This window comes from Desmodus rotundus, chromosome 7 (genome assembly GCF_022682495.2).
Source record: "Desmodus rotundus isolate HL8 chromosome 7, HLdesRot8A.1, whole genome shotgun sequence".
Taxonomy (NCBI): domain Eukaryota; kingdom Metazoa; phylum Chordata; class Mammalia; order Chiroptera; family Phyllostomidae; genus Desmodus; species Desmodus rotundus.
Genome location: NC_071393.1, coordinates 128,639,736 through 128,661,829, shown reverse-complemented (window position 1 = coordinate 128,661,829; position 22,094 = coordinate 128,639,736). Strand labels below are relative to the sequence as shown.

The following is a 22,094-nucleotide window of genomic DNA, read 5'->3' as shown; positions in this document are numbered from 1 at the left end:
CCCTGGAGTCCCAAGGCTTCACTGGTGCAAAGCAGGGCTCCAAGGCACGAGACGTGAAACCACTCTCTTGGATGTTGTCTGAGGTGCCTATTTGCATTAGTTATACGTCAACCAAAAATCTGGTCATTGGTATTACAAATTTATTAAACTATTTTATGTTGTTTCTCATGCATTCGAAATTAAATCCTTGCTACTTTGTTTTATATATATTACTAAGGTTGTCAACAGACATGAGATTCAGAATAAATTGGGACATTGTATGAATTTAATTTCATCAATGTAGAGAAAAATAAAGTATATAAGTAAAGATATTATTTTCTATCTTTTTGTGAGCATAATGTAATTGTGGAAAGGAGAAATCTTTCTAATTAAAATGATCTCCTTGCTTCCCAACTGCCTAGACATTCCTAATACCCAAAATAAATCAAGAGAGCCCTGGCCAGGTGGTAGCTCATTTGGTTGGAGCATCGTCCTGGACACCAAAAGGTTGTGGGTACTCTTTTTTTTTTGTCAGGGCACATCCCTAGGTTGTGAGTTCGATCCCCAGTTGGGGCACGTACAGGAGGGGGCCTGTCAATGTTTCTCTCACATCATTGTCTCTCGTCTCTCTCTCCCTCTCTCCCCTCCCTCTCTCTCTCTAAAATCGATGAAAAACATGTCCTCGGGTGAGGATAAAAAATAATAAATAAATAAATCTAGAGAGAATGATCTGTCTATCCATCTCATCTCTAAAAACGTAGGTGTTCTTACACTTTGTATGGGTAAGACTAACCTGGGAACTTGGCAATATTGTAGATTCCCTCTCCTCCCTTCAGAGATTAGGATCTTGTAGCCTATTTTGGATCAAACAAATAAATGTTTACATTCAAACAAATAAATACCCTAGGTGATTGTGATGAGGAATACATTTTAAGGAACATTGCTTAGGGTAAGGTTTTGTAAGGAAGAGATGGATTTTTCATATGCGTACCTCGAATGCCTGCTGTATCCCAGACCTGTACTGGGATATAAAGGTGAAAACTTTCAGGAAACTTAATTTTCTAGCATGGCATAATAAAAGTTATAATTTACAATGTGTTTTCATATGTACTATTCCAACATATATTATTCTATTTTTTAAATTTTAATATATTTTATTGATTATGCTATTAGAGAAGTCCCATTTTTTTCCTCCCATTTATTTCCCTCTGCCCTGTTTATTCCCCACCCACCTCCCACCAGGAGGTCCTTGCCTTTCACGACTTCCAATACTTCTTGCCTGCAAGGTTTCTTTTGAGAAATCAGCTGGTAGACTTACAGCAACTCCTTTGTAGGTAACTCTCTCCTTTTCTCTTGCTGCTTCTAAGATTCTCTCCTTATCTTTAATCTTGGTTGATGTAACTATGATGTACCTTGGTGTGTGCTTCCTTGGGTCCTACTTTTTTGGGACTCTCTGAGCTTCCTGGACTTCCTGGAAGTCTACTTCCTTTGCCAGATTGGGAAAGTTCTCCTTCATTATGTTTTCAAATAAGTTGTCAGTTTCTTGCTCTTCCTCTTCTCCTTCTGGCACCCCTCTAATTCGGATGTTGGGACGTTTAACGTTGTCCCGGAGGTTCCTAAGCCTCTCCTCATTTTTTTGAATTCTTGTTTCTTCATTCTGTTCTGGTTGAATGTTTATTCCTTCCTTCTGCTCCAAACCGTTGATTTGAGTCCCAGTTTCCTTCCCTTCATTGTTGATTCCTGGTACATTTTCCTTTATTTCCCTTTTCATAGCCTTCACTTTTTCCTCTGTTTTGTGACCATATTCAACCAATTCTGTGAGCATCTGATTACCAGTGTTTTGAACTCTGCATCTGATAGGTTGGCTATCTCCTCGTTACTTAGTTCGTATTCTAGAGTTTTGATCTATTCTTTCATTTGGGCCATATTTTTTTTTTGTCTTGGCACGCCTGTTATTAGTAAGGGGTAGAGCCTTAGGTGTTCACCAGGGTGGGGCAACCCACGTGGCTGTGTAGTGGCGCTGTATGTGGGGGAGGGTCCGAGAGGGAACAGTGCCCCTTGTTCGGCTCTCAGCCAGCTTTCAGTCACTTCCTCCCCTACCCACAAGCAAATTGGGCCCTTCTGGTGCTGATTTCTGGGTGGGTGGTTTTTTGTACATTCTAGGACCCTGTAGGTTTCTCCAGTGAACTCTCTTGTGACTCTGGGAGTTTCTCTTGCCACCTCAACCCCAACAGGTTTTTATAGCAGCAACTGTTGAGGCTTTATTTCCCTGCACTGGAACCCTGGGTTGTGTGGTCTGTCTCGCTTCCCAGTTGTTCCTCCTGGTTCATCCGCAGGCAAATGTGGTACCACTCGGTCTGCCAGCTGCCACCTGGCCCACCCAGGTCCTCCAGCTACCACCTTCCTGAGAGTCCTGTCTGCCCGCCTGCCCGTCTCTGCCCCTCCTACCAGTCTGGATGAATGTATCTTGCTTAACTCCTTGGTTGTTGGACTTCCATACAGTTTGATTTCCTGGCAGTTTTGGTTATTTTTTGTTTTAAAATTTGTTGTCCTTTTGGTTGTGCAAGGAGGCAAATTGTATCTACCTACCTCATATTATTCTTAAAAGGTATATGAAGTATTTATTACTTCTGTTTTGCAGATGAGCAAATTAAAAGTTTAAGTAATACACCCATTATCACAGTGATTAACTTAAGATCCAAACACACATCTTCTGGCTCCACACCCTATGTTCTTTCCGCTGTACTGTGTTTCTCCTTTCATCCAGAGAGCTGCTGGGCTCCTTATCACACTGTCTGGTGGATGTTGGGAGAGGTAAAGGGACAACATGCAGCTTTGAACGAGAAGAGAAGAATCCAAAAGTTCTTTTATTTACTTGCCAGAGCAAAGGTTATTCTCTGTTGGGGTGCGGAACTTCTGGGTGTAAAATCATTTTTTAAAGATTTTTACTGTTGTTATTACTAAAATTGGATAACTTTTCATTTTAGAAATTACCTTTTAGGAAGCTGCTTAGTTGTCACCAAATATACATTTTGTTTAAGTAAAAGATTCTATCGTTCCTTCTTAGTTTGTCAAAATGTTAACATACTCTTGAATGGCATTTTTCTGTTTTAAAGAGTTTATTTATTTTTGGAGAGAGGAAGGGAGGGAGAAAGAAAGAGAGGGAGAGAAACACTGATCAGTTGGTTGCCTTATATGTGCCCTGACTGGGAACTGAACCTGCATCCGAGACGTGTGCCCTGACCAGGAATTCAACCGGCAAGTTCTTGCTTTGTGGAATGACCCCCAAACAGCTGAGCCACACCAGTCAGGGCTTGAATGGTATCTTTTATTTATTGTGTGTTACTCACTATTGGACTAAGTTTCTTCAGAGATGCTTGGCATTCTTTAATCATAATTTGTCTGGGAAATGCCATATTTTTGAAAAGTATTTTTTAATAAAGTTAGTCTGTGACTATGTTTTTTGTGAGAAGACGGATATAATTTTCTAACCGTTTCTCTGATCTAGATTTCTAACGCGCAGGGGTCGAACAACTCAGATCAGAGCGAAGTCTGCAAACTGCGGGCCGTCGTTCAGGTAAGGCAGGCGGCTGGAGCAGCGGCTGTTCTGCGTCTAAAATCTGCTTACGGACGTTGTGGGCCTCAGTTAATAAAAAGCTCAGTTATGAAAGTAACCAGGCTAGGATGTTCACTTCTTTTTACTGTTTTGTATCTTTTTTGTTCTTTATGACAACTGGGGCATATAAATAAAATATCTCTCTCCAAAATAATTTGTTTTAAACATTTATTTATTAGGTAGTTTATATTCTGTCTCTGTTTTCTCTTGTATTTCATAAAATGGTCCTTATTAAAATAGTTCTAATGTTGCTGAAGTTTCAATGTTTAGGAATAAAGGATATTGACAAAATGCTAATGTTACTCACTACAACTAATTTTTTTCTCCTAGTGCTGGAATTTTGCTAGTTTGTATCAGTTATTTCCTTCAAGAAAAATCTTAATTACATATTCTTTGCACGGTAATGAATTGTTTTTAGTGTATGTAAAATATTTAGTTTTTGTTTTTATTGTTAGAGTACTAGTGTAGATTCTGAGTCAGACCTGTGTTTGTGTCCAGGCTGTATTATTGACAAGCTGTGCTTCTTTGGACAACTTTCATTTTATTATTGTTAAAGTAGATGTCATCTTAATACTGCCTTTGTAGAATTGTTTTGAAGTATAAATGTAAAGCTCCTTGCTATGTGCTGGCACATTGGTGCATAGGGTTACAGAATAATTTCACTTGTCTTCTCAGAAAATAGAAGCTAATTTGTAGATTAGGATTCTTCATTAAAAGCAACAAAAACCAGAGATGACAAAGTAAAGCAAGAGGATTTATTGATTGGTTGATTGATCAATTGAGTGAAATGACCCAGGGTAGCTTGTTTACAGGATTGAAGGAAGATTTGAGCATTCTGGCCTCAGAAAAGACGGGAATGGGAACAGCATCAAGGATTTAGGAGGCGGGACACACTAGACTTGTCTTTTGAGGGTGCAGCTATCGTAATGCTTCTGGTTTAATCAGTTTCCCTCTTTGAGGGACTCAACCCAAGATCTAGCTTCCTATGAGAGAGCTGGGGGTTTCAACTTGGGCCACAAGCCACCTTGATTGATAGTTTGGGAGTCCCATGGAGACTGGGGGAAGGAACAGTTGAGCAGCAGGATGGGGTGACAGGACAGCAGCTACACGCTGGCTAGAAGGTTGACACTGATATTGGTGGAATGTCATTAGCAGGAGTTGTTCCTGGTCACAGATACTAAGGGAAAATATATTTTTGGCCCTGGCTGGGTAGCTCAGTTGAGCGTGGGCTGTGAACCAAAGGGTTGCCAGTTCAATTCCCAGTCAGGGCACATGCCTGGGCTGCGGGCCAGGTCCCTCGTAGGGGGTGCTCGAGAGGCAACCACACATTGATGTTTCTCTCCTTCTCTTTCACCCTCCCTTCCCTTCTCTCTCAAAATAAATAAATAAAATCTTTTTTAAAAAAGATATTTTTTGCTCACTTTTTATTTCAGTTTTTTCTTGCTGGTATTCCCCCATTAAAAGTAGGAAAACTGTTTTTAAGGCCCAAGAAGAGAAAGGGTGAAGTCCCAGAATTGTCCAAATTTTGGGCTTGTGTTTAAATTCTTTTCAGCCTTAGCATATTTGGAGAATTATTTTTAATAATACAGACTTTTGGACAAAAATGAATTATCTTAGGTAAATTCACTTATTATTAACGTGGTTAACTTCGTTTTTCTTTTTAAGGAACTTAAACAGAGTCGAAGTCAAGAAATTGATGATCATCAAAATGAAATGTCATTTTTACAAAATGCACATCAACAGAAGTTGACAGAAATAACTCGTCGGCATCGAGAAGAATTAAATGAGTATGAAGAACGAATCGAAGAACTGGAAAACCTGTTACAACAAGGTTACGCATTTCATTAACTTAACATGTGAGGTGAAATGCTAAGTGATGAGCCTGCACTGTGCGGTCAGGGCGCTGATGCAGAGGTGGACAGAGCTCTAGAGAAAGAGTAACCGGCCAGTCCTGCCCCTGCCGGGAACTTGCAGGGGCACCCGGCGCACAAACGGGCAGGTCCTGGTGCCTTTGTGGTGAAGAGTTACCGTACAGAGACTGCTTTTGCACTGTTTGATACAATTTCACTTTCTTTCAAACCCAGATACATAGACTTTTTAGTGTTTGATTCAGATATCTTTCCCCAACTATTTACATTTAAATGCTTTGCTAAGTATATGTAGTTATATGAGTTTTTCAGACTTAAGGTTTTTTAGAGCATTTTTAGTTTCACAACAAAATTATGAAGGGTGAGGTGTCCCTTCTCTCCCCTACTACCCCCTCCCCCCACAGGCATATTCTCTCCTACCATCAACATCACTCTTCAGAAGGGTACTTTTTTTTTAAACCAAGGATGAAACTATATTGACACATCATCAACACCCAAAATCCATAGTTTATTTTAGGGTTCATTCTTGGTGTACATTCTGTGGATTTGGGCAAATGTATAATGACACGTATCTGTCATCATAATGTCATACATAATATTTCCACTACCCTACAATCCTCTGTATTCCACATATTCATCCCCCTCTCTTTATCCCCTATAACTGATCTTTTCTTTTTTTTTAAGATTTTATTTATATTTTTAGGGAGAGTGGAAGGGAGGGAACAAAAGAGGGAGAGAAACATCAGTGTGCGAGAGAAACTGATCGGTTGTCTCTCGCACACCCCCAACTGGGCGCCCAACCTGCAACCCAGGCACGTGCCCTGACTGGGAATCGAACCAGCCACCCTTTGGTTTGTAGGATGGTGCTCAACCCACTGAACCATACCAGTCAGGGCTGCAACTGATTTTTTTATTGCCACCTTAGTTTTGCTTATTCCAGAATTGTCATAGTTGGAATGTTATAGTATGTACCCTCTTCAGATTGGCTTCTTTCACTTAGTTATATGCCTTTAAGTTTCCTCCACATTTTTTCATGGCTTGATAACTCATTTCTTCCTAGCACTGAAAAATATTCCATTGTCTGGATATGTTTCAATTTATTCATTCACCTACTGAAGGACATTTTGATTGCTTCCAAATTTTAGGAACTATGAATCAAACTTCAATAAACATCCTTGTTGGGGTTTTTGTGTGTATATAAGTTTTCAGCTCCTTTGGGTAAATACCGAGGAGCATGGTTGCTGGATCACAAGATAAGAGTGTGTTTAGCTTTGTAAGAAATCACGAAACTGTCTTCCAAAGCAGTGTGCCATTTTGCATTCCCATAAGCAGTGGGTCAGAGTGCCCGCCGCTCCACACCCCCACAAGCGTTTGTTGGTGTCACTGTTCTGGATTTTGACCGTTACAGTAGGAGTGTAGTGTGACATCATTGTTTTAACTTTTTAAGCCTTCCAAATTCCGAAGTCTGTGTTGTATATAACAAGCTATTTAACTCTTGGTACATGTGTTTGTGGTTCTAGGTAGCTCAGGAACTGTGGTAACTGATCACTCTAAAATCCATGAGATGCAAAGAACTATTCAAGTTCTACAAACTGAAAAAGTAGAGTCTACAAAAAAAATAGAAGAACTTGAAAATACAATACAAGACATATGTAAAAAATTATCTTCTTCTGAAAATGACAGAGAAGTTTTGAGGAAGGAACAAGAACGACTAAATGTGGAAAACAGACAAATAATTAAAGAATGTGAAAGCTTGAAACTGGAATGTAGTAAATTGCAACCTTATGCCATGAAGCAAAGTGATGATGTGAGGGAAGAGGACAGAATTCTTCCACAGAATGCGTCACTTGAGGAAGAAGTATTCAGACTGCAGCAAGCATTGTCCGGTATAAAATGTTTGGAGTTCATTGCACACTAGTTGTTTTAGAGACAACCTCTTTCTATACCTGGGTACTTTGTGGAAATGGAATATTCATGGAATTGACTGTGGAATTTGAACGGAATTGTTTGGTTTAGATTCAGTGCCATAATAGGTCACACATAGGAATTTTCTACTAAGAAGGGTTAAGTATTGGCTAGTTGTCTCTTAACCTCCTTTCCTCATCTTTTAAGTATTTACATGGGACTCATTGATTTAGGAGGCCATGTAGATTTCTGAGAAATGTTTGTATAGACATTTCTTGGGAGGAGAAACGGGTCTTTTTCTGTTTATCTATATGGAACCAAATATTTCCTGTATGAGAATTCATGAGCGCCCAGACCCTCCAGTTAGGGAATCAGCCTACCTTCTTCAAAATTTTGTATTGTATTTTGGAATGATCTCTTGAATCTGAGCAAACCTGAGGATGATAAGAGCTGTAGGTCTTCCACCATTGTCCATGATCTAGATACTTCGTTACCATTCCAGTGCTCCATGTCACAAAACGCAGGCAGGAACTGAGCTGGGCCAGGCAGCAGCATGCACTCACGCCGGGGAAGCGCAATGCGAGCTCTTCGGTAGGAACGCTGCACTGTACCCTCTTCTCACAGTGTGAACTCTCACTCCACGAGCTCATTCACTCCTGCTCCGGAGCCCCTACCCCGTCTGTACTCCTCGCCTCGTTTATCATGACTTCCTGACCTGGATGGCCAGCCCTCTATAAATTCAAACCAAGTAAGGTTCAAAGTAAAGCTGCCATGCCCCTGCCCTTGTGTTTTCCCTGCCTTGGTAATTGGTAGCATTTACCAGTCTCCCAAAGTAGGAAATTTGAAGTTACCCTTAGCAAGTTCTGTAGGTTCCGTTTCCTTAGCTTCTCTTGGTTCAGTGACATTTCGGTATTGAATCCCAGAGGGGCTCGAGGGTGTCTCATAGGCACTTTAGTCCTGGGAGCTGCCACAAAGGCAGAGGGCAGGCTGTGCAGTAGGATTCTGCACTTTCTTGTTGGGCTTCCAAGTAGCTCTGGTCTTTTCAAAATAAATGTATCTATTTATTGAACGTATTGGGTGATCCATATGAATCTACTGCCCTAGGCCTTTCCCTATTTTTCCATTTTTACTGCCACTGAAGAACTTCAGCCAATCATTATATATAAACATATATATATATATTTTTTTTTGGCCTGGTTAACTTTCATAGTCTGAATGAAGCAGGATAGCATGGTGGTTAAAAACATGATGGAGCTGGGATCCAGTTTTATCACTAACCAGCTGACCTTTTCTTTTTTTTTTTTTTTAACGATTTTATTTATTTTTAGAGAGGGAAAGAAACATCAATGTGTGGTTGTTCCTCACATGCCCCCTACTGGGGACCTGGCCCATAACCCAGGCATGTGCCCTGACTGGGAATTGAACCAGCGCCCCTTTGGTTCACAGGCCGGTGCTCAATCCACTGAGCCACACCACCTAGGGCCTAACTAGCTGACTTTGAGCAAGTTAATTAGCATCTCTGTTTAGGTTTTTTCATCTATATGGTTGTGATAATATTCTTCATAGTTATGATAGTAGTAATAAGGGTTTTATGAGTTACTAGCTGCAAGGTTCTCTTTAGAGTAGTGTGTAGCCCATAGTAAGCATTATAAAAGTGTTAGTTGTTACTATTCTCTGTTCTTGATCCCTTTTCAAACAGTTTTTTTTTCTGCAGCCAGAATGATTTTTCAGAAATGCAAAGCTGGTTACTTTCCTGACTTTAGTACTTTGCGGCTCCCTGTGAATTTCAGGATAAAGTTTAAACTTCTTAATCAGTTATATAATGTTGTAATGATTTGTTCCCTGTCTACCTCTTCAGTTTCAATTCTTCCTTTTCTAACAGTCTTGAGTTTCAGCCATTTTGAACTTTCTACATAGCTCTTGAAGCTGGCAATGTTGTCCCTTAGTTCTGTTGCCTTTGCATGTACTGCTTTCTCTGTGTAGAGTGTTTCTCTTTTCACTGACTCTTTGCATATTAAGATTCGGTACAGGTGTTTTATTCCCTCGGAGGCACCTAGAGCCGCTGCTTCCCTGGCCACACCAGCACCCCCGACTCCCCACCAGCCTGGATTAAGAGTTTGCCCTCTCTGGTCCCTTAGCACCTCGTGCTCCCTGATTCGCCCTGCAGTTGCTTGTCTTTCCCTCCTGCTCCTCGAGAGCCAGCACGAACTAAATTTCCCCATTTTGTTGTCTAGCAGCTGACCTCATATTAAATGTTCAGTGTTTCCTGTGTAAACATTGAATGAATTACTTCAGCTGAACTCTTGGTATTCTGTCTTTGGGTTCTCCTAGAACCCGTTCTACTTATGAATACATCTGGAATACCATATTGAGTGGTCTTTTTATTAGTAGTCATGTTTAAGTCACTTCAGAGAATTGGTAGATTATTGTATTGTTGTATAAATATAAATTTGTATTTTTAAGTATTCCCCCCCCCCCCAGGTCTTAGTCCTTATGCTGTTCCTTCTACACAAACTAATCAGCTCACTTTGGAACAGTTGTAATTGTTTTTATCAGGGCAGTAACTCACGATTCACTCAGAATACAATTATAATTCTGCCTTACGTTGTTTCATAAAATTGGATTTTGACATTGTTTTAACTGGCATTTATATTATGATTTCTTGGAATGGTAAAATACAAATGCAAAATAAAAATACACTTCATCTAAGAACACTGAGGGCTTACAAATTGTTCTTAAAATATACTTTATTTGGGTCTCATTTCTGAGTTTAATTTTAGGAGATAAGTATTAAGTTATTTTAAAGAATTTTAATGTCAGATCCATTGTTTTGTTTACAGATGCTGGAAATGAAATAACAAGACTGAGTAATTTAAACCAGGTAAACTCATTTTAAGAGAGAAAGCTTTTGGCATTGGCTTACCAAAAAATAAGTATTTTGATTATTATAGTTGCTTATTTTGTATTTTGTATTTTTATTTTTTTATAAATTCATGTGACTTTATCCTAAGAACGCTTGTCTTAGTAACTTTATGTTTGCTCATTCATAACACATTTTTTGCGTCATATATTGACAATTTTAAAGGTTGCATAATTGGAAAATGCAAGTATATTTCTTTGAAGATTAATTTGACTAATGTTATATTTGAAGCAACAATGGAAGCCAATCCTCTATCAAAGTGAGGAATGCGTTTTGATTTTCCTTTATGATAATCAGAGAGTTGTTTCTTTTTCTCATGATTACAGGTTATTTTGTAAATGTATTTATATGTATTTTTTCAAATGTAATAAAGAAATCTTCTTTACAAATGTCTATAAAGTGAGTGACCTGCTTTTGCTTATAATTCTTGTATATCACTAAAGAAATGCTGAGGAGAAATGCACAGTTGTATAGCTTGCCCGCTTTCTTGTAAACTTGAAATTTCCTGTTATTTGAAACACTGTTTTTAACATGTTTATAGGATAATCTTGCTGAAGACAATCTGAAACTTAAAATGCGTGTGCAAGTTTTAGAAAAAGAGAATTCCCTGTTGAGTGAAGAAAAGGTGGGTGTGATGAAAATGGGGGCAGCGTTGCAATGGTGTGTGTATTCTGAGTCAGTCTCAGCTACGGGCCCGTTTCTACCAAAACGAGTGTTTAGTTCTTAAGAGTCCTGAGGATAAAGCTGATCTCATTGATGATTGCGAGGCCAGGTTGAAGTTCAGAGTATGAGAGGCTGGCCAGAGTTAATGTTTAGAGATAAGCCAGTAGGCATGCAGATATGAGCAGAAAGGTAGGTGAAGGTTCTTTTTTGGTTTCAGACGAAGACCTGACAGCAGCAACACACACAGGTGGGTCGGGAGTCTGGGGCGGCTTACCTGGCCCAGAGTGTGTCTGGTGTGGTGCACAGGGCTTTCTTAGGGGGAGGGGCAAAGAGGGACATTCTCAGTGGTGGAAATAGGGTCTCTGACATATATTGGTAGCAAGGATAGAGTAAGATTCTGTAATGCGGTGTTTGGGTGTGGGGAAAGGTAATTTTATGTTTGTACCACTTGGGGAGCTAATTCCTTGACTAAGGCAGATGATAGGACAGTGGTAAGCTGGTATTTATTACAGACAAGTGTCTCAATTCAATTTAAGATCTTAATTTTTTTTTTTAAAGTAACATAGTTACTGATGTACATATTCAGTAATTCATTCTGAAAAACTTCAGACAGTGCAGGCGGACTATCCATACTTCTGTTGGCTGCCTCCTTCCCGAGGCCTTCTCTCTCACCAGTTTCTTATATATCCTGCCAGACTGTAGCTATGCATGTATGATTGCTGTGTAATTGTTTAAACACAAATACTAACATACTGTCCATACAGTTCATATGTGCGTTAACATACGTAACATAGCCTGGGACAATTCTTAGTTGCGTGAGCTGTCCTGTTCGTCGTAGTGTCCTTGTGCCCACTTTGTATGCCCCTGACACGCCAGCCCTGTCTTGCAGTCCTCTTTTATTACTGCATTTTAGGTGTTTCCTCTGTCCTTTTCCGCCCCCAGTGCACTCTGCTCCCTTCGGTTATTTCTTTCTGTGACTGGCCCAGGACTGTTGGGTAGTGCGCAGGTCTCCACACATATCTGATAGGGCTCGTAACTGTCTCGTGGTATTTTGGGGTTCTGTAGCTATTTCTGATTGCTGTTTCTCCTTTCTTTTGATGTCGAGTGCTCCATTGTAACTCTTCCTTGAGTTGTGTCTGCTCACTGGTTAAAAATGCTGAAAGGCTGTATGTAATCTTAAGATCCACCTGAAAAAAAAGTTTTCTCGTTCTCCTAACTTTACAAATAGCTCTAAAAAGACATAGGACAGTGCTGTTTGCATCGTTCAGTTGGAATTCAGAATGGACTCTTGTGTTGGGAGAAGAATGAGAACTGGGAGGCAGATGTTCTAATACAGTTTCCATTTGTCTCTTTTCTAAGGCTTATATTCAACTATAGAAATTTGAGATTCTTATTCACTTTAATGTACATTCCATAGAAATTTGATTTTTAAAAATAGAGTAATGAAAGAAGGCATTGCAGCACTATCACAAACATAGAGGTTGGAATAATATTGAAGCATTGAGAACTGTCCTGCTTCTTGGACTTTGGAGGGAAAGCATTAAATACCAATAGAAGAGAACATAAATGCACTAAAAAACACATGTAGTATATCTTTACAAATGTTGTTTGGGAAAGGAGAACCTCGTATGTGCTCAGGTTAGAAGGGAAGGAAAAGAAGGAGGTTACTTTCTTGGGTGAAGAAAAGGTTTCATGTTGTGACAGAAGCCCGTTAATACAGGAAATTCCTTTAATGAGGGAAAAGAAGCCTTTATATTCTAATTAGAGAGAACAAACTTCAGAATGAACGGGTGTTGATTTTTCATGTTTCTGTCGGTGGCTGCTGGTGGCTGGCTGTTGGGAAGTGGAAGCTGAGAGAGCCAGGAGGCTTGGCTGTGTTGGGAAGCACGTTGTGGCCGGAGGGGCGGGAACAAGAGTAGCAGCGGTGGGGGTGGGCTGGGGGGTCTTGGATGCCAGAGTGTCTCTGTGGAGAAGCCGGAGTCAGAAGGCGAAGTTAATAGTCGTCGACTCCTGCCTAGGGTTGTAGAAATGTTTTGCATATGGATGAAGGCTGTGGTTTGTGAATTTGATATGTAATTGCTGCAGTGTTATTCAATACTGTTTCTGACACAGCATTTAAAATTGATTCCCAAGTTGTGTTTATGTTTTTACTCTCAGTGTCTCTTCCTCCAAATGATAGTATATGTTGTTTTCTTCCTTTTTCATTTAAGGAAGAACTTCAAATATCACTTTTCAAACTAAACAGTGAACCTGAGGAAATTAAAAGTACAGCTGTAGAAGACATGGATTTGGAATCGAAATTACATGACTTAAGACATGATTTGGAGGCCAAGGAACGAGAACTCAATCAGAGTCTTGCGGAGAAGGAGATCCTGGCAGCCGAGTTGGAGGAACTGGATAAGCAGAACCAGGAAGCTACAAAGGTAAGAGTGCTGTGCTAGAGACAGCGCCGCAGGACGTCTACTCCGTAGTCCGAGTGCCAGATTAACCAGCAGGGGTGATGGGTGTGATTTAACTTTGTGTTTTAATGATGCTTTAGTTCACTGATGCTCTGGTTGTAGAGGTTGGCGAACTTTTTCTGTAAAGTGTTAGAGAGTAAATTTTTTCACCTTTGCAAGCCATACAGTCTCAGTTGCAGCTGCTCAACTTTGTTGTTATAATATGTAAACAAATGCGCGTGATGCTCTTCCAATAAAACTTTATTTACTACAACAGGCGGCAGGCCTGATTAGTCCATTAACTATGGTTTGTTGACTCCTGCCCCATGTTTAACAGTTGAAATAAACAATGTATATCTTTTACCTTCTTTAGTTTAAATGCTCATCTCTAAAATGATAAAATAGATTTGCTGTAAAGCATAGTAGTTTTGTGGGGATTTTTTGAAAAAGAGTTTAAGAAGGATTAGAAATATCTGAGGATTACTATTTTATTGCGTCTGAAATTTTATAAAATTTTCTTTAGGTACTAAAATGAGAGAATGTTTTAAAGTTAACATGCTAATTAATTTTTCTTTCAGCACATGATTTTGATAAAAGATCAGCTATCAAAACAACAAAATGAGGGAGATAACATCATCAGTAACCTGAAAAAAGGTCTAAATGATGAAAAAAAGAGAGTTCATCAACTAGAAGATGATAAAATGAACATTACTAAAGAGTTAGATGTGCAGAAAGAGAAGTTAATTCAAAGTGAACTGGCCCTGAATTACATGCATTTAACTAAGCAGGAGCTAGAGGATAAAATAGAAAACTTAGTCGATCAACTAAGTAAATCACAAAACAATAATTTAAATATCCAGAAGGAGAACCTTGAACTTAAAGAACACATTAAACAAAAGGAGGAGGAACTTTCTAGGGTCAGGTATGAGTTTACTCAGCCTCTTAATCAAGACTCTGACAGTAATTTTAAGGATGACTTACTTAAAGAAAGGGAAGCTGACATTAGAAACTTAAAGCAAAATCTTTTGGAAGTAGAACAGCTCAATGAAAATTTAAAGAAAGCTGCTTTTGATCTCAAAATGGAGAATGAAAAGTTGGTTTTAGCATGTGAAGAGGTAAGACATCAGTTGGAAGAATCTGTTGCTGGTAACAGTCAGACTTCTCTAGAAAAAACCACTGTTTTGGAGGCTCTGAAAATGGAGAAAGGACAGTTGGAGGCAGAACTGAGTCGGGCTGAGAGGAGGCTGTTGGAAGAAGCACACAAGCACGAGCAAACCATTGAAGAGCTGGAGCGTGCGCGCCGCTCGAGCGCTGCTCTGCAGCTGGAGCAGGGGCGCCTGGTGCAGCTCAGCCAAGAGAAGGACTCTGAAATAGCAGCTCTCAGAAAGGGCATTGAGCAGATAGACAGCGATCATAGAGCGACCCAGAGCATTTTGTCTTCTAGTTTAGAAGAGCGGAAGCAATTGGCACAACTCATGGACGAGAAAGAAATTGCTATTGAAAAACTTAAAGAGAGAAGTTCGGAGCTCCAGGAGCAATTAGATAAATATACTGAGGCCTTAAGAAAAAATGAAATTTTGAAGCAAACCTTAGAGGAAAAAGACAGAATTCTCGGATCTATGAAAGAGGAAAACAGTCACCTAAAAGAGGAACTGGAACGACTCAGGGAGCAGCAGAGCCGAGCCGTGCCTGTGGCAGAGCCTAAAACCCTGGACTGCATTACAGAGCTGGAATCTGAGGTGTCGCAACTGACTATAATAAAGGATAACCTTGAAGAGAAAATAAAACATCATCAAAAGGTAATTGAAGATCAAAACCAGAGTAAAATGCAACTACTTCAGTCTTTACAGGAGCAGAAGAAGGAAATGGATGCGTTTAAATACCAGCATGAGCAAATGAACGTCACGCACAACCAGCTCTTTTTAGAGAAAGATGAGGAAATTAAGACCTTGCAAAAAACAATTGAAGAAATCAAAACCCAGTTGCATGAAGAAAGGCAGGGTGTTCAAACAGAGAATTCTGATATTTTTCAGGAAACAAAAGTTCAGAATCTTAACATAGAAAACGGAAGTGAAAAGCATGATTTGTCTAAAGCTGAAACTGAAAGGTTAGTAAAAGGAATAAAAGAGCGTGAATTGGAGATTAAACTTCTAAATGAAAAGAATATATCTTTAACTAAACAGATTGATCAGCTGTCCAAGGATGAGGTTGGGAAACTAACTCAGATTATCCAGCAGAAAGATTTGGAGATACAGGCTCTTCACGCTAGAATTTCTTCAACTCCCTACACACAGGATATCATGTACCTTCAACAGCAGCTGCAGGCCTTTGCTCTGGAAAGAGAGCAACTGTTAGCTGTTCTGAATGAGAAGACTAGGGAAAATAGCCATCTAAAAACAGAGTATCACAAAGTGATAGATATAGTTGCTGCCAAAGAAGCTGCCCTCATTAAGCTGCAAGATGAAAATAAAAAATTTTCCACTAAATTTGAAAGTACAGGCCAAGATATGTTTCGAGAAACTGTTCAGAATTTATCACGTATCATTCGAGAAAAAGACATTGAAATAGATGCATTAAGTCAGAAATGTCAGACCTTGTTGACAGTTTTACAGACGTCCGGCACTGGTGACCAGGTCGGCGGCATTAACAGCAATCAGTTTGAGGAGCTTCTGCAGGAACGAGACAAATTAAAACAACAAGTAAAGAAAATGGAAGAGTGGAAACAGCAGGTGATGACCACAGTGCAAAATATGCAACACGAGTCAGCCCAGCTTCAGGAAGAACTTCATCAACTTCACGCACAAGTTTTGGTTGACAGTGACAGTAACTCAAAGTTGCAAGTGGACTATACTGGTCTGATCCAAAGTTACGAGCAGAATGAAACCAAACTCAAAAATTTTGGGCAGGAACTAGCACAAGTCCAACACAGTATAGGGCAGCTCTGTAATACCAAAGATCTTCTTTTAGGAAAACTCGACATTATTTCCCCTCAGTTTGCTTCTGGATCATCGCTTACTCCCCAGTCGGCAGAGTCTCTTAGAACGGTTAAGTCTGAAACGTTGAGTGACTCTTCTCAGCAAGAGATAGAAGAGCTCAGAAAGTCGCTGGAGGAAAAGGACGCAACTATTCAAACTCTCCAGGAAAATAATCACAGATTGTCTGATTCAGTGGCTGCCACCTCAGAGCTGGGGAAAAAAGAACACGAACAAGCAGGTGCAGAAATTAAGGAGCTGAAGGACAAACTGGAGGTTCTACAAAAGTCACTGAAGGAGAAAGACCTCCTAATCAAAGCCCAAAGTGATCAGTTACTTTCCTTAAATGAAAACCACACTAACAAGGTAAATGAAAATGAGCTGCTGAGGCAGGCGGTAACGAACCTAAAGGAGAGAATACTAAATTTAGAAATGGACATTTGTAAATTAAAAGAGGAAAATGAAAAAATAGTAGAAAGAAACAAGGAAAAGGAAACAGAGTACCAAGCTTTACAAGAGACAAATATGAAGTTTTCTGTGATGCTGCAAGAAAAAGAGTTTGAGTGCCACTCCGTGAAAGAGAAGGCTCTTGCCTTTGAGCAGCTACTGAAAGAAAAGGAGGTAGGTCCTGGATGGCGTGTTGTGTGTAGAGGGTGACGGGGGGTGGGGGGGCTTGTTAGTGCTACTTTATGGATGTTGTCTTTGAAGGGGATATGAATTTGTTCATTTAGAAGTACTTGTTTCAGGTATTGTGTTTCATTCTAAATAAATATTCTTCAGAGGCACCTGCAAGTTTCTTTTCCCAGTTATTAGGTACTTCCAAATATTTTTAAGTACTGGGTTAATTTTTTCAGCCTGTGAAGTAGAAAAGGTTAGCAATGAATATTTTCCTTCAAAAAATAGAAATGTGTTACAAGAGGAGAATTTGAAGTTAGTACCAAATTTTAGGCATATTTCAATAGGTGCTAATAATGGTTAACATTGGAGAAGTTTTTAATAAGAACGTAATGTAACGAGAAGCTCTGTGAAACAAATACACACAAGTCTTCAACAATCTGCGGTAAGAAATACAGCCCTGGCCAGGTGTCTCGGTTGGAACATTGTTCTGTACACCGAAAGGATGCCGGGTATGTACCTCGGTTACGGGTTTGATTCCCAGCTGGGGCGTGAACAGGAGGCAACGGATTGATGTTTCTCTGTCTGTCTCTGCCTCTCCCTCTCCCTCTCCCCCTCCCTCCCACCCTCTCTCCCTTCTACTCTCTCTAAAATCAATAAGCATGTCCTCAGATGAGGATTGCAATAAAAGGATTTTAAAAATATATATGTTTTACCCTGTGACATAGTAAGCACTTGTGTGCGTGTAAAACTGAAAAGTTTCAGGAATCAGAAATTACCCTTACTATATGTGATGCTCTATTTAAAAAAAAGGAAGTGCTGGATGGCCCATTAAATTGACTTCTGTGAATCAGTGAGTCATAACCTGGTATTAGCCCAAAGTTAGCCACAAGAAGTGCTTTTCATGTGGTAGACTTGTTAAATACTGTAATCCCAGCTCTGTCCCTGGTGTGACTTTGGGTGTATTTTGACCTTGTTGGTTTGTTTCTTCAATCATAAAATGGAGGGTTGTAGTAGCAGTTACATATTTAAAGTACCAGGAGTTTGGGCATATTTAAGTCTTTACATGCGGTTGATTTTGATTGTAATAAGAATATATTGAAGACCTCGTAGTACATCACACTCTGGTAATGCTTATTACTCTGACTTCTTATGGTATTAGTAATAGAAGTTTGGAAAAGAAATGAGAATATTGAACAAGAGCTTCTTGAATGCTTAAGTGCTGCCGGGCACAAGATACAAAATGTTTCACTTCTTTTGCCAGTTAAGTTCTCTCTCAGAGTCTTGGATGGAAGTTTGGGAACACTTCATGTGCTGTTCACTTTGTAAGGGAGGTCATTTTCCCCTTTGCCATCTGACTGAGTAGGTACGCTGATAGTGTCGAGGTGTTCTCCCTTAGGTGCAACTTCCTGGCTTCTTGTGGCACTGGTCTGCAGTTGGCGTGACAAAGATCTTTCTGATGCTCTCTAACCAAGACGGGGCATGGTGTCTTAGGGCTGCAGGTTGTAATGGAGGAGTGTGGGGCAGTGAAGTGTTCTTTTTTAATACGCTTTTTCCTTGTGTGGTTTTAGCCTCTTGTACAATTTAGTTCTATTTCATTGACATTTATAGATCTAAAGTGTACGGGTTTAATTAAGACTCACCTTTCAGGAAGGTCCCTAAATTGAAATTAAGTACTGTGTGACTTGAAGGTAATTAGTGTAAATTTTTCCCAATACCCTATGTAGCTGAAAAGTACCTTTATTATATTTTGAATATAATAAATAACATCTCTTTTTTTTTAGGGTGAAAGGGATGTTCTCAATAGGAATCTTTAACTCTTTAATTTTTCAATCATTTGTTCTTTCTCTGTAATATGGAAAAAATTTTAATTGAAAAACTACTTGGAAACTGCTGGCCTCCCTATCGAAGAGGGAGTGTTGAGATAAAAGGAACAGATGGTTTTATGTTTTGGTTTAGCTTAATTTATCTTGGGGGACACATTATATATTAAAGAAGTGGAAAGTTTCCATGAAAATTTGAAATAATACCTAACTATAAATAGATTCATATGATAAGCATATTTAAATAGCCTGTCACTTTCTTGTGCTTTTCAGAAATCCAGCTATCATCTTAATTTCATGGCCCTACTTTTGCAATGGTTATCTTTTTTTTTTAAAGGTTTTATTTATTTTACTTTTAGAGAGAAGGGAAGGGAGGGAAAGAGAGAGGGAGAGAAACATCTATGTGAGAAACATTGATTGGTTGCCTCTCACTTGCCCCCAACTGGGGACCTGGCCTGCAACCCAGGCACGTGCCCTGAGCGGAAATTGAACCGGAGACGTTTTGGTTCTCACTGGTGTACAGTCCACTGACCCACACCAGCCAGGGTGCAGTGATTGTCTTTTTTCTGCTGTCTTTAATAGATTATACGTGTGTGGAATGCAGTCGAGAATAAATTTCCCCATACAGCAAGATAATGTTCCAGAGTTGCTTTCGTTCATTAACTTGTTGCCAAAGTATTCTTTAGGGTAGGCCGCGCCTGTGAAATGACTGGCCTGCGCTCCTTGGCCAGCACGCCGACACTTTCTCCAACAGCAGCTGCGGATGCCCGAGTGACGAGTGGGGGACACGCACTCTCACACTTTTTTCAGTGGTTTTGGGTTCGTGAGCACTGCTGTTTAGGGGAACTCTGAAGAGAGTGGGTCTTTTGAGTTCTTTAAAAAATATTTCTAATAAACTTTAAGAATTGTTTGAGATTATTAGAAAAGTTACAAAGACAATGTAGAGTTTTCATGTACCTCACACCACATTTCCTTTATTACATTACACTTGTGACAACTACTGAACCAGTGTTGATACATTACTGTTAGCTGAAGTTCACACGTCATTGGAATTTCCCGGATTCTCACGGAACAGCCCCCTGCTCCGGGAGGCGCCCAGTACATCGCAGCGTGGTGTGGCGTCTAGAGTCTTCGGGCCCCTAGACTGACCGCTTCTCAGACTTCCCTTTTTTGATGACTTTGACATGGTTAGCTATGTTTTAAAAATAATTAATTGCCTTTTTAAAATGTATTTTATTTAAAGCTGAACTTATTCTTTCCTAAAGGGTGAGACTGGGGAGTTAAACCAGCTTTTGAATGCAGTTGAGTCAATGCAGGAGAAGACGGCTGCGTTTCAGCAGGAGAGAGACCGCGTCACGCTGGCCCTGAAACAGAAGCAGATGGAGAACGGCGCGCTGCAGAAGGAGGTGCGCTCTCCCTCTAGGGAAACAGTGCTTTCAGCACTAGCTCTACCAACGTGAAGTCAGAAAACTGTAAAGATTATCGCTGAAAATGAATTTCCTTCATAGAGGACTTCTGCTGAGTCTTCCTCTCGTGTGCTATGGTAGAATTTGGAACTCCCAGAATGCATTTTATTTCATTTTTCAAAGTGAGAGTCGTGATCTAATCGTTCATGTTGTACACCTGAACCTAAAATACACCTTGACTTTTTAAAATAAAAGAGTGAAAACCATGACATATCTTAGATATAAAAAAAAAATTCCCAATCATAAAATATGGGAAAACTGAGACTTACTGAAAAAGTGGCTCTGTGACAAGAAGCCTAGTGCTTTGTATTACCCCGTTTTCCATTATAGCCACGGGACTGAGGCCTTCCAAAGTGAGCCTTCCAAATGAATATTCAGGATGACCTCGGGAGACTTCTTTCCTAGCATAAATACATCTTCCAGTATGAGAAATTAATATACAGTTAATATACTTCAATAATGGGGAAATTTTTGATAACAGTGGCTTGTGGGATAGAGGGGTGGGAGCATTTTATAGAAGAAAAATAAAGCAATGTCCTCTATCCAGGTTCAGCATTTACGTGACAAAGAACTACGCTTAAATCAGGAGCTAGAGAGACTGCGTAACCATCTTTTAGAAACAGAAGATTCTTATACCCGTGAAGCTTTGGCTGCAGAAGACAGAGAGGCTAAGCTAAGAAAGAAAGTCACAGTGTTGGAGGAGAAGCTAGTCTCGTCCTCTAATGCAATGGAAAATGCAAGGTAACTTTCTCGTTTGCTTAGCCTTAGCGTTAACCCTGCGCTTCTTGAGTTTAAGACTCAATAAGCATTTTTCATATTTTACCTCATTTTATTCTCACAAAATGTATGATCTCTGTTTTACAGATGAATAAACTTAAAGAGGTTTACTAACCTTCCCAGGGCCAGGCACACAGCGTGCCTGGGGGTTTCACACTCAGGGTTAGCTCTTAACCAGATCTGGCATTCAGAGTGAGGGCCTCTGAGTCTTAACCATCACCCTGGGTAATTGCTTCTCATAGTTTTAGAAGTTTAGACTTCAATACCAACTGATTTAACTGGCTTTTCTGACTCTAAAAGAAGTAGTGTAATTAAATTGGCATCATTTTATTTTTAATCAAGTGATCTAAGGTTGAACAAGGTTTGGCTCTAAGAAGGGAGAGAGTAAAGGAAGTAGCAAGGTAAAGACCTAGGTTAGTGTGAATTAACTCTTGGTTTATTAGAACTTTTGAGTAGCCAGGTCCCTACTTATATAGTTAAAATTTTTATTTCTCTCAAGAAAATGTCTTTTTCCTTATTACAAAACGTATTTTTCACTTAAGGAAAAGCACATAAACCAAAAGGATACAAAGCCACAGTCCCACCCACCCAGAAATAATCTTTCTCTTTGTGTCTTTATGTGCTTTGATATATTTGTGTATATATTATATTTTTTTAAAGCAAACTAGAGGTCATATATTCATACTGTTTTGTAACCTGCTTCTGTTAACATGACTGCCAGTATACATTAAGCCACATGTTTCTGCCGTATCATTTTATGGCTACATAGTGTACCATTTTGGGGATTGCCACAATTTCTTTAATCCAGTCATTTATTATTGGACATGTGGAGTATTTCAACTTTTCAGAATTACTAAGAGTGCTGTCATATTTTAAGATAGGTATTTTTTGTTACGATGACAGGTTATTTCCTTGGTACAAAGTTTTAGAAATGGGAACTTGGTTCAAAGGGTATTTTTAAAACTTTTGAAATATATTTCTAAATAATCTTACAGAAAAATCATGTCTACTTTTATTTCCATTACTGATATGCACGTATTTTTACTTATGCA

General features: G+C 39.5%; 1 protein-coding gene across 3 annotated transcripts in view; it reads left to right on the top strand.

Annotated features, from left to right (window-relative positions):
• The window catches only part of TRIP11 (thyroid hormone receptor interactor 11), a 62,588-nt gene that overhangs the window by 14,408 nt on the left and 26,086 nt on the right, over positions 1-22,094 (top strand). For all 3 annotated transcript variants that reach the window (XM_024568319.4, XM_045201265.3, XM_024568321.4), the window contains exons 5-13: positions 3,488-3,556; positions 5,261-5,426; positions 6,984-7,349; positions 10,209-10,249; positions 10,830-10,913; positions 13,162-13,374; positions 13,968-16,982; positions 20,065-20,205; positions 20,813-21,006. In XM_024568319.4, coding sequence (XP_024424087.2) covers positions 3,488-3,556; positions 5,261-5,426; positions 6,984-7,349; positions 10,209-10,249; positions 10,830-10,913; positions 13,162-13,374; positions 13,968-16,982; positions 20,065-20,205; positions 20,813-21,006 — 4,289 coding nt within the window. The remainder of the gene's footprint in view (positions 1-3,487; positions 3,557-5,260; positions 5,427-6,983; positions 7,350-10,208; positions 10,250-10,829; positions 10,914-13,161; positions 13,375-13,967; positions 16,983-20,064; positions 20,206-20,812; positions 21,007-22,094) is intronic.